Source organism: Crocuta crocuta, unplaced genomic scaffold (genome assembly GCF_008692635.1).
Source record: "Crocuta crocuta isolate KB4526 unplaced genomic scaffold, BGI_CrCroc_1.0 scaffold1, whole genome shotgun sequence".
Lineage (NCBI taxonomy): Eukaryota > Metazoa > Chordata > Mammalia > Carnivora > Hyaenidae > Crocuta > Crocuta crocuta.
In genome coordinates this window covers 1,512,931-1,525,797 of record NW_027527930.1, presented here as the reverse complement: position 1 = coordinate 1,525,797, position 12,867 = coordinate 1,512,931, and the positions used below count along the sequence as shown (strand labels likewise).

At 32.5% G+C, this 12,867-nt stretch overlaps 1 protein-coding gene across 1 annotated transcript in view; it reads left to right on the top strand.

Moving 5' to 3' along the window:
• Positions 1-12,867, top strand: part of UBA6 (ubiquitin like modifier activating enzyme 6) — an 81,384-nt gene that overhangs the window by 50,047 nt on the left and 18,470 nt on the right. The window contains exons 14-20 of the mRNA XM_077750012.1: positions 714-857; positions 1,997-2,064; positions 3,247-3,325; positions 4,714-4,794; positions 8,944-9,021; positions 10,378-10,559; positions 11,848-11,953. Coding sequence (XP_077606138.1) covers positions 714-857; positions 1,997-2,064; positions 3,247-3,325; positions 4,714-4,794; positions 8,944-9,021; positions 10,378-10,559; positions 11,848-11,953 — 738 coding nt within the window. The remainder of the gene's footprint in view (positions 1-713; positions 858-1,996; positions 2,065-3,246; positions 3,326-4,713; positions 4,795-8,943; positions 9,022-10,377; positions 10,560-11,847; positions 11,954-12,867) is intronic.

The following is a 12,867-nucleotide window of genomic DNA, read 5'->3' as shown; positions in this document are numbered from 1 at the left end:
CCCCCCAGGTGCCCCCTGCCTCATTATTTTTGACTCTTACTTTTTTTTTTTTTTAACTACTTTGAACACAGGCTTAAAAGCTCCTTATTTTTTTATGGATCATTTTATTTTTTTTTTATTTGGGATCAAGGTTTTCCCGTAGTTCCCATTAGAACAGTGTTTTAATATTCTGGTTGTTTATAAATATTGACTGACATCACAGAACTGATCTTTAACAAAAGCTATAAATGGTAGGTATTCCAGTTAATCTTAAATTGTGCCCTAGTATAATATATAGATTCAAAAAGCAAAAATGGGCAGTTAGTGATAAAGAGAAATACTGCTTAGGGTAACTAACATGCAATTGGATCTTTTATTTTGAGATTGGAACTTTTTTAGGACTTAAAATCTAGTAGAGAAATTGAGTAGCTTTCTTAGAAGTTAAGCTATAGTAATTTAATAATTCTCACATTAAGTTATTGAAATTTTGAGTATATATGTAAAAACTGGTGGGGACTTTTAAAAGTTTATTTTGAAAGAGAATGTGTGTGCAGTTGGGAGAGGAACAGAGAGAAAGGGAGAGAATACCAAGTAGGCTCTCCATCCTCTCAGCAGGGAGCCCAACAGTGGGGGGCGGGGGGTGCTCAAGCTGAGCAGAATCAAGAGTTGGACGCTTACCTGCTTGAGCCACCTAACTGTCTCAAAATTATTATCTTTCATGGCTTGTGTTTCAGCCAGAAGTAAATGCTGACATTGTGCATTGGCTCTCTTGGACTGCTCAAGGTTTTTTACCCCCACTTGCTGCAGCAGTAGGAGGTGTTGCTAGCCAAGAAGTATTGAAAGCTGTAACAGGAAAGTTTTCTCCTTTGTGCCAGTGGGTAAGTTTTGTATTTTAATGTATTTTTATACTTGAGATTGAATTTTATACCCATACAATGAGTGTTATTAACTATAATATTAATATATTATAAAGGCAACTTCAAAATATATTTTTGATGCCTGAGTTAGATGTGATATGCCACCAAAATTTAATTCTCTAATTGAAACTAACAAGATTATTGGTTGAGGCTCTTGGACTATAAACCAAAGTTGTATTCTAGGATGGATTTTCCTCATTTGTGAGAGTGAAGGAATGAAATTTCTACCCTTATGCTTAGTTTTCCAGTATGTTTAGCTTAGCATTCATGTACTTTCAGGACTTTTAAAACAGTTGGTTGGAATCTTTGGGCATCAGGAATCTTCAGAATCCTAAGTTTCAACTCCTAAAGGTAAAAGCATAGGAATGGTGTAAGTTTGAGAACTATATAGGTAAAAACATCTTCAGAAGGAATAAAAAAAATTCCGTTACCGAAAAGAATAATTGGCAGAGGATATCAAAGGATACTCTTCAAGCCCTTTCTTTTTGAAACACTATAACATTTTGAATATAACATCTTTTTTTATGTTTGAAGAAGTATCCACATAATGCTATTTTGCTGTTGAATTATTTGCTTTATTTTAGGGTAGAATACAAATTCAGTTATAAATGTCTGGTTTAGGTACAACTGTTAAGTTTGTTATTAATAAAGATTCTATACTGTTATAATTAAGTAAAAAACCATTTAATTCCAAATTTTATTACTTAAATGGAAATGAGAATGAATTCTTTAATTTTTTTTCAATGCTAAAATTGTGGCTTTCTTGGTCATTTCCTCTGTGGCATAGATTTGGAAGTGAAATTTCCTTTTGTTTGTTGAAATTAGAATATACCATTTTTAAGACAGCTAAGTGACATGAATCAAATTACATCTTTTAATAGTTCCTTCAGGTTTAACTGTTGTTTTAATGAAGTAATATAGGAATGTATATTGTATTTAAAAAGTCATATTTTTTACTGTACTGTTTTAATCTGGATTGTGATTTTTTTTATCATTGTTTTCCTTAATGACTATTAAATAACTATGGAAGAGAAAACCAGTTTTTCTAGCAATTTAAGGTTTATACATAGTAATTTATGTTTTTATCTTCTACTTTAAAGTTATACATTGAAGCAGCAGATATTGTCGAATTCCTAGACAAACCTGAACGTGAAGAATTTCTCCCACGGTAATTCTGAATTTTTTCTTTATTTATTCTTTTTCTTTTTTTCCTTTTATGTTTATTTATTCTGAGAAATAGAGTGCATGAGCCAGGGAGGGACAGAGAGAGGGGAAGGAGAGAGCCCCTAGCAGGTTCCATGCTGTCATCACAGAGCCCAAAGCAGGGTTCGAGCTCTCGAATAGCGAGAGTATGACTGGAGCCAAAGCCAAGAGTCAGACACTTAACCAACTGGGCCACCCAGGTGCCCCTTTCTTTCTTCTTTCTTAGTTGAATGTTTGTAAGAGGCAACTAGATTAAAAGGGCTTGTGCTCAAATATGCATTTGTTTTAGGTGTTTTTCCTTGTCATTTACTGACTTCTACAGTCATTTTTTCCTCTACTTAGAGATTATTTTAAATGTCAAAATAATGCAGTATCTCTTTACCATTTTATAAATAATGAATATAATATTTTAAATTGTATACCATGATAATAGTTAGCATTCAGAACACCATTCTGGGAGCATCTGGATGGCTTAGTCAGTTTAGTGTCCAACTCTTAATTTTGTCTCAGATCATTATCTCATGGTTGTTGAGATCGAGCCCTGTGTCAGGCCCCGAGTTGACAGGCCTATCTCTCTCTCTCTCTCTGTCCCCTCCTGCTTCCTCATGTGTGCATGCATGCTCTCTCTCAAAATAGATAAGTAAATGATTTCAAAACAAAACAAAATACCATTCTGATTTTAGATGAAAACAGTTGCTGTCTGCAACTTTTATATTTACATCAGTTGTTCTTTTTGAGTCACAAATCTCTGAGAGTCTGGTAAAAGCTTATGGATTCATTCTCCCTCAACTTCACATAATCCAAAGCTCTGCCTTCAATTTAAATGTGTTAACAACTCCAAAGCCCCTCCATAAGCTTCTCTAGGAACCTTTATTAAAAATTCCTACCTTGGAAAACTGTCTTTTCTGGGTAAACTGAAGTCAGCTTTACATCAGTCATTTGGACATAGGATATTAAATCAAATGGAAAAAGAAAAAACTGATTGCTTAATGGATTTTTTTTCTCTTTGAAATAAGACTATTTTCCTTTAGATTGGCAGGAACTCTTGAATGTTCTATTTAAAGTACATTAAACTGGTATTAACAATAGTGAAACTAAATGATGTTTTTATGCCTTTCTCATTTTTGATATGTGTTATTTTCTACAGAGGAGATAGATATGATGCCCTACGAGCTTGCATTGGAGACACTTTGTGTCAGAAGCTACAAAAGTTGAATATCTTCTTGGTAAGTATAAATAATAATGAGAGGAAGTAGTACAGTCAAATTGTTATTGCATATCATCAAATTAATTTATTAAAGCAAATTTGAGTCTGTATGAGTACAATTCCTAACAGAGTAGACATTCAGTAAAAATTTAAGACAGGAGTTTGCCAAGTATGGCCCACAGGCCAAATCTTGCTGCCTATCTTTGTAAAAGGTGAAAGATTTGTATGGTCTAAAGAAAATCCAGTGTATTGCTGCTGCCTATTTTTGTAAGTAAAGTTTCATTGGAACACAGCCAAGCCCATTCATTTAGGTATTACCTGTGGCTTTTATACTATACAGCCTACAGAACAGAAAATATTTACTATCTGGCCCTTTACAAAAAATATTTGCCAGTCCCTAGTATAAAAACAATACATTTAAAATTAAAATATGAGTATGATAGTTTGAAATGATTTTCTAGAAATACATTAAAAATTATGTTTGGTGTATTTTTCCATTTTTAAAATTTTTCCTTACCACATGAAAGAAAATGTAAGTAAAATCTGTCTTTCTTAAATATCTTAGTGCATTGGCAGGATATCTCTCCCCAATACCAAAAAAAACCCTCGTTTTCTTGCCATTTATGGGTTTTTTAATTATTATATTTTAGTCAGTTCTAAAAATACTTCTAATTTTTAGTAATAGTTTTTTAAAATGTTTTCAATATCAGCAGCTATTGCTAAGCTTTTACATACATGTAGAATGTCTTAGAATAGGTATCTCCATCAAATGAGTTTTGACAGTTATCTATAAATAAGAAATCTTTTTCATTAAAATGCTGCACTGACGTTTTGTGGTGTTTGTTTCTGTCTCATATAAATAATGAGCTCAATTGTTGACTTTTGTTGGAATGTCTTCTGTTTAAAGGAATTGTAAATGTTATGCTTTTCCTTACTTGATTTACATATATTTTTACCTGTAATAGTTAAAATTGTATCATAAATTAGTTAAGTATTTTAAAGTAAAATGAGTTACAGATGTTCAAGTTATTTTTAAAAGTATGTATATATATTGCTTCCACTTATAGAAGGATTAGGAGAAACTTAACGGAGGACCATGGGGGAGAAGAAGGGGAAAAATAGTTGGGGAGAGGGAGGGAGGCAAACCATGAGAGACTCTTGAATACTGAGAACAAACTGAGGGCTGATGGGGGGGAGAGGGGAACAGGGGTGATGGGCATGGAGGAGGGCACTAGTGGGGATGAGCACTGGGTGTTATATGGAATCCAACATGACAATAAACTATGAAAGAAAAAAGTATGTATATATTATAAATTGTCATTTGAAATAAGTTTAAGATGAAATTTCTCTTTAGTTAGTTTTGATTGTATTTAATCTGATATTATATTTCATTTTTCTTCTCCTTAGGTAGGATGTGGAGCCATAGGCTGTGAAATGTTAAAAAATTTTGCTTTACTTGGTGTTGGTACGGGCAAAGAAAAAGGAATGGTAAGACATAAAGCCTTGAGGGGCGCCTGGGTGGCTCAGTCAGTTAAATGTGTCCAACTTTGGCTTGTGTCATAATCTCATGGTTCTTGAGTTTGGTCCTGCATCAGGCTCTCTGCTGTCAGCTCAGAGTCTACTTCAGATCCTCTGTCTCCCTCTGTCTCTGCCCCTCCCCCACTCTCTCTCAGAAATAGACATTTAAACAAAAAGACATAAATCCTTGAGAGTTAAAATTTTATATTTCTTTTGCTGCCCATTTTTGAAATGTTTTGACTGCGTAGAGCTAAAATACTGATTTCTGAGAAGAAAAAATTAAGCTAGAAATTGGAAGATTCTGATTCTGGTCTGACCACTTTTCATAGTTCTGTGACTTTGTGGCAACTTCTAATGCTCTGTTCTTCAATTTCTTTCTCTATGAAAGAAATGATATGAAACTGATATCTGTACTTCCTAGCTCATTATGTAATTGTAAAGATCAAATGTGAAAGGGCTCTGCAAACCATAAAGCACATTAGAATTGTTATTATTTCTATTAGTATTTCTTATTCGTTATTAGATAAATCTTTAAGGTAGGAGAAGCTAACGTTAGAAAGTGGCAGAGTTCTCAGGGATAGTTTCAATTAGTGAGTATCAAAAGGAGAGGGAATAATAAAAAACTTTGGTGTACAATTTAAATTCTTAAGATGTTAAATGTGAGTTAATTGGGTAACCGTGTCTTATATTTAAATAAGAATATATGTCACTGATTTTGTTTTGCCTTTAAGATAATAAACTTGCTTCCCAGAGTAGTGATTTCATAGATTGATCAAAATGACTGACTAAAATGTATATACTAGTTCACATTTTATAATTTATAAAGCCTAGCTTAATATTTCATTTAAAAAAGACATTTATTACTATCACAATTATAGACAGATGTTTTTACATATAATTTTATTCCTGCTTAGCATTTCCTAAATTGTGTTTCACAAACCACTATTCTTTAAAAGAGATTTCTTAAAAAAAAAAATCTTAGTTACCTAAGTTTGGAATCACCTGAATACCTTAACTTCTTGGAAATTTGTAATGCATAGTGCATATCAACATATAAAAGTCAGGAAAAGAATTGTAGTCACAAACCTACTGACTTAAGATAACAAAGAGTGTTTATAGATGTAACCAAACTAGGAAGAAGGAAAGAGAAGTCCCCAGGAACCAAGAGACAAGTTAATTCCTGAGCTAAACCTGTGATTATTCATAAGTATTTCTATCTTGGATATGTCCAAAACTTTAAATAGAAAGAGAAGTAACTTGTGAGAAAATGTTAACTAAAAGCACATACCACACTGGGGTGTGGAATCCCAACATTATGTAAAAATCTATTCAAGTTGAGGTGTGCCTGCGTGGCTCAGTCAGTTAAGCATCTGACTCTTGCTTTTGGCTCAGGTCATGATGTCATGGTTCATGAGATCAATGCCTGCATTGGGCTCTGTGCTGAGCCTCCTTGGGATTCTTTCTTTCCCTCTCTGTTGCTCCCCTGCTCATGCACGCACACTTTCTCTCTCAATACAAATAGATATTTATTTTTTTAAGAAGATTAAAAGAAAAAACTTTAAGCAGAGAGATAAATATAACAAATAAGACCATTGAAATCTCCCGAACTCTCACTAAAATGAATGCAAAACTGCATCATGGTGATACTTTAACACTGAGAGTACATAGAACTTTGCAGAAAAATAAACATCCATTCAAGCCAATTCACAATAAAAAATGAAAATCCACTAGAGAAAAGGTACCACTTGGAAGAATAATCAGCCAATGAAAATAGAAGATTAGCTAAGAACTATGGGTATCAGGAGTGCTACAAATAATAGAACAAACAGGGGTGCCTGGGTGGCTCAGTCAGTCAAGCATCCAGCTCTTGATTTTAGCTCAGATCATGAACACACAGTTTGTGAGTTCAGGTCCTGTGTTAGGCTCTGTGCTGACAGCGTGGAGATTGAGATTCTCTCTCTCTCTAAAAAAATGAATTAAAAATATAATAATAATAGAAAAAACAAACTTTAAAGTTTGAAATGACCAAAGGTTAGAAAAGAGAGAGAGAGAAATAGAAACGTGAGGGGGGGAAAGCACTACAAGTTTTACAAAAAGCCACATACGAATTTCTGTATAGTCAAGTGAACTTAAAATTCATATATAGCTGAAGTGAGAATTGATGAAAGAAGATAAATACCCAGAATGTAGTGCAGAAAGATACCTTTTTTTTTTTTAATGAAAGAAGATGGATTTGCATGGTCCAATATAAGTATAGTGGAATTTTCAGAGAGAGTAAAGATGATGAAGAAGCAATATATTCCAAGGACAATGACAAAAGTTTCCAGAGTTAGAAACAGGTGTGTTGAGATTGAAAAGGTAAACTAGTCAACAAATCAAAGGTAAAAATAAAAAGATTAACTAATAGATTTTTCATCAGCAATAAATGTACACCTGAAGATAGGAAAGTTATCTTCATAATATAAGGGAAAATCAACCTAGGTTTCTATCCCCAGCTAAATTATCTTTCAAGAGAAGTAAAGATAACTGACAAGTGAAATGGTGAAAGATTATCACTTAATTGGTTCTCATTGAAAGAACTATTAGATAGCAGGAGGCATTTATCAGCCTTCTTAGATTTAAATAAGCGTTGGGTCTTTTTTAATCTTTAATTAAAATATGAACTTTGGGGATAAGATGATTAAAAAATAAGTAAAATACTATCCATTAATAAGGAATGTAGAAGAGAGACTAAATATCCTCTGATTGTTCAGGAGGAAGATAGAGATTGTCCTTAATTTTAGATCTTAAGTCACATGTGCATGTGAAAATTTGGTGTGTAACCAAATAAAAACAGATGTTTAACTTCCAAACCAATTCAGTGAGGAATGAGGGGGATTGGAATTAAGAAAACTTAAGACAGAAAAAAAAATGAGAATGGATAAAAAGATGGGTGGGGAGGTAGGAAAAAAAGACTTGTATTAGTAATAATAATTAGATATGGACTAAACTTACTGTTAAAAGACATTTTCTTTTTGGTGCCTTTTTTCTTATTTAAAAGAGATACCGTGGGACACATGGGTGGCTCAGTTGGTTGAGCATCTTACTATATCTGACTTCTGCTCAGGGCATGATCTCATGGTTCATGAGTTCAAGCCCACGTGGGGCTCTTTGTTGTCAGGGCAGAGCTGGCTTTGGATCTTCTGTACCCCCCATCTCGCTCCTCCCCCCACTTGTGCATGCCTGCACACACACTCTCAAAATAAATAAACTTTAAAAAGACAGACCTTTAACACATATAGAAATGTTGAAAACAACCCCTCAAAAACCACATATTTGGGAAATACCAGCTAAAAGAAAGTGAATGTGTTTGTGAACCTCTCAAACACACTGGAGAAATACTGCTCCTAGTCAGATCATGTATAGTGCTAACTTAAGTGACAAATGCATTATGAATTCTTTTCTGATTATCTTCTGAGTTGCTTTTTTTTTTTTTAACTTATCCCTTGAAATGTCCGCAAACTTTTTCTTAAAGGACCAGATTGCAGCTGTTTTAGACTTGTGAACCAAGGGTCTCTGTCACAGCTACTCAGCTCTGCAGTTATAGCATGAAAACAGCCAAAGACAATACTTCAAACAAATGCATGACAGTATTCCTACCAAAATTTATTTACAAAAATAGGCAGCCTGCCTGTGCTGTAATTTGTAGACCTCTGTTTTAGCAAGAGTTCTTTTCAAATTGGAACACGTAAGCATTCCTTTCCAAATGTGTTGCAATTGAAAACAAGTATGTTTAACTAACTCCTCTATGGCTAATCCATTACATGTTTCTAAAATGTAATGGTGATGTTTTAGCCTCTGTTTTGTTACCAATAATTAGAAAAAATGTTTGAACACGAATTGCCATCAGTTTCAGCTGTCTTATTTAACATGTTCCTGTGCTAAACATTAACTACAGTTAAAGATAGCATAAAAACATTAAATGTTAGTAACCATTGGAGTATTTGTATTCTTAAAACTTCTACTAGCTAAAATAATTTAGCATAATTTGGAGAAATTGTTTTAGTCTTTCTGAGAAAATCAAAATCAATTTAAATTTTTCTCTTACATAATTTCAGTTTTTTCTCTTCTTGATATTAGGTTACAGTTACAGATCCTGACTTGATAGAAAAATCCAACTTGAATAGACAGTTCCTGTTTCGTCCTCACCACATACAGGTTTGTTGCTACTGTTTTAAATTTAAATCATCTGTTGTGTTCCACAAAAAAGAACAGAGGTTTTTTTAATAAATTGAAAATGGCACTTGAGCAAACCTAATGTGTTTTTATTTTACTAGAATTTTTCAAATTATCAAACAATGGGAATAACATTTGGGAAAAATATAAAATTATTTTTTAATGAAAAAATTGGGTTTTACATTAATTTTGGATATAAGATCTAAATCATAAATCATGGGCAGTAGTTTTTTCATTTTATAATCAAGGTGTATCTACATATTTAATATTAGAAAGTAAGAATGCAGAGACAGATTTCCTAATTTAAAGTTTTAATAGATCACACATTTGGCATTCTTTTTTGGAGGGAAGAGGAGCCTTTATTACCAAATAGGTAAAGTTAGCACTTAGAATTTTTTGCTCTTTGATCTTGCTTGACTATTTAATTAACGTCCTTATTATAAAATACTCCTGGTTTCCAGTCTTTTTTATAGATATCAAAATGTATAAGTCAAGAAAAGAAATGCTTTAGTCAGTCAAGCATATTTGCTATTACTTTAGAAATGTTTTTGCAATTTATTGTTCCAACAGCCCATTATAATCTTGGTAAACCAAGAAATGTCATGAACAGAAAAGTAATAACTAAAACAGGTGGCATAGTTAACCTAATTGCCTCACCTATCAAAATACCAAAAAAAAAAAAAAATTAACAAGGTCTATCCGGAACAAAATACATGTCACAAAATTATTTATTCTGTGCATTTTACTTACAGAAAAACTATAAATAAGGCCTGTTTATTCTTATTTTACTGAATTCTGACAAACTTTGCAATTTCCCTATATGCTTAACAGCACTGAGAAGTAAAAACATGTCAGGGGGACTCTGACAGAACTGATATATATATAATTTCTTTAATATTTCCATCCAGAAATAGTAGTATTTTTATGATTTCGGTATGAATGTGTTAACTTCCCATACCACTGAGAGCTCATTTTCTGCAGAGTTAGGAAAGATTTCTAATATTTTAGTGAATTCATTGTTCTTATTTTTTCTAGGCTCTTAACCAGTTTAAATCTTTATACTCAGAGGAAATGTACTTTTAGTAACTGATATTTTAAGAACTGTAAAGAATAATAGCTATAAGATAGAAATTGTTTAGCTGCCCATTAATAATATGTTAATTACATTTAATATAGATTATTAAATATAATGTGACTACAATGACTGTAATTTCCACAAACTACAAATGAAAAGTTGGTCTCATTACTTTACTCTCATGTAAAAAATGTAAGTTCTGTCATGGCTTAGCTTTTCTGTTTAATATTTATTTCTTCTGTTTTTATTTGTTATTTGTTTAGAAACCTAAAAGCTATACTGCTGCTGACACAACCCTGAAAATAAATCCTCAATTAAAGATAGATGCACACTTGAACAAAGTATGTCCAGCCACAGAGGCTATTTACAATGATGAGTTCTATACTAAACAAGATATAATTATTACAGCATTAGATAATGTGGAAGCCAGGAGATATGTAGACAGGTATGTTCTTGAAATTCAGATTCATAAAAATTGTCTTTTGTTTCACTTTTTTTCCATATCCAGATTTTGAAAAGTTATCCAATTTTCTGATTATTCTTTACGTTTCTATTTTAGTTTTCCTCGAATCCAAATCCTTTTTATGATTTCCCATTATACCTAGGATAAAATACAAAATCTTTAACATGGCCTAAATGTTGTTTATAGAGTGCCTGCTGTTTGTCTACCACTCCAGCTTAAAATTTACCTATTCTTTGCTGGCTCCCCTTCTTCCAGCTGTACATTTCGTCCTTGAGTTTTTCTAAGGCATCCAATGCTTTTTCACTCAAGAGACTTGTACGTACTCTCCTTCAGACTCAGGAAATTGTTTATTGGGCTCTAAAACTCCTGACTCCAAATTTACCAAAGTACTTTAGTTCATTTTCACATCATTTCAGTTTTAGGCTTAACTGTCTTTATTCAAACAGATTTTCTTTAGTGACTAAATTCTGTAGATCCCCCTACAGTAATCCTTTACAGCATTTGGTTTTTTCCCTTATAGTGTTTATTTTTATTGATATACTTATTTAATTAATATTTGATTCCTCACTGAATCATTTATTAAGGGACCATTTATTTTCCCATCACTGTATCCTCAGTGCTCAACACATGATGTCATTCAGTAAATAGTTGTTAAATAAGTAGATGAATAAATATCATGTGTACACCTTACATAATTTTTCTTATATCTTTATATAACTTTATATAATGTTAGGGTTTTAGTTGAACAGATTTACTAAACAGAGGAAAATTTGCCAGTCTAGAGTGTAGTTAGAAGTTTATTGTCTTGGACCTAGGAAGGAAGAATAAAAACTCTAAGAAATTAAAGTGTGTAGAAAATAGGTACTATAAGTTTAAAAAAAGGTTAATATTGTTTGGGATAAAGAGAACATTGAGAAGATATAGTAAGACAGAACTTACAGTTTGAAAATAACCAAAGAAGATACAGACAAGAAAGGGCAATACATTAGCAAAGAGTTAACCTAGAGTAAAAAAAAGTTGAAGCCCAAAATCTAGTATTAGGAGGAGGAGGAAAAAGAAACAAAAATTACTGATTGGACAACAGAATTTGTGGGAGGAGGGGGATGGAAATGATAAATACGTTGTTTGGTGGTAATGTATCTGTTTCCTAAGATAATACATTCAAGAAGTGATCAATGTGTGAAACGACCAACAGAAAGTGGTAAGATAGCCTCTAATTACATTGTTACTTCTCACTTAAGTGTTCATTACCTATTCTCTTTTCAAATAGCCGTTGCTTAGCAAATCTACGACCCCTCTTAGATTCTGGAACAATGGGCACTAAGGGACACACTGAAGTTATTGTACCTCATTTAACTGAATCCTATAATAGTCACGTAAGTGAACCAATTTTGCAATAAATGTCTCTTCTTTGTATCTCATAATTTTTATCTCATCTTTTTCTCATTAGTCAGCAGATTTGATTGAGCTTCCCTAACCTATCCATTAATCGATCTGTCAATAATTTCCATGCATATGTGTGTATGCATTTTTTAAAATAGAGCTGAACTTAACCTTTTTAAATTTTCAAAAATTTGTTTCTTGTCTTTCCACTGTCTTACTCTTATGTTTACTTTTATTTCTCAGAAGTGGTTGATGGCTTTTCTCACAAATTGAACTTTGAACTGGCGGCCTGCCCAAAATCTTAAACGAAGACTCCGTTGCTCCACAGGAAGAACCAGTACATGTATAGAGATAGAGACAGAGATACATAGACATAGAGATGTAACTTTTTTAAACTTCTGCAAGTGATTTTGGTTCACTGCCAAAATTGAAAATCCCTGGCCTAGGAAATAATTTAGGCTTTAGGATTTTTAAAAATATCAACACAAGTTGTAAAATGGAAAGAAAAAAAATTTTTTACAAGTGTAAATATCACTTTATTTAATAGGTATGTTTGCTTAGTAAAATTATTAAATATTTATAAAATTTGCTTTCCCATTTACTCTCATGAAATCAGAAGTTTATGTAGTAAAAACATTATAGTAGACAAACTTTAGAAGTTTAATTTGAAGGAAATTAGTTGGAGAAAATCATGATATGCTGAAGTCATATTGGAAGAGTTTCAAAGTAGAAAAGTCAAGAGAATTCTAAAAGTTCCCTTGACTCTGTCATTCTACCACATTTTCCCCAAGTCTTTTCCTATATTCTCTGACTTAATACCCAGAAAAAACAGATTTCTCTTTTGGCTTCCCTCTTTGGTTTATAAAACATTTTATGATATTTCATAGATCAACAAACTAAAATATAA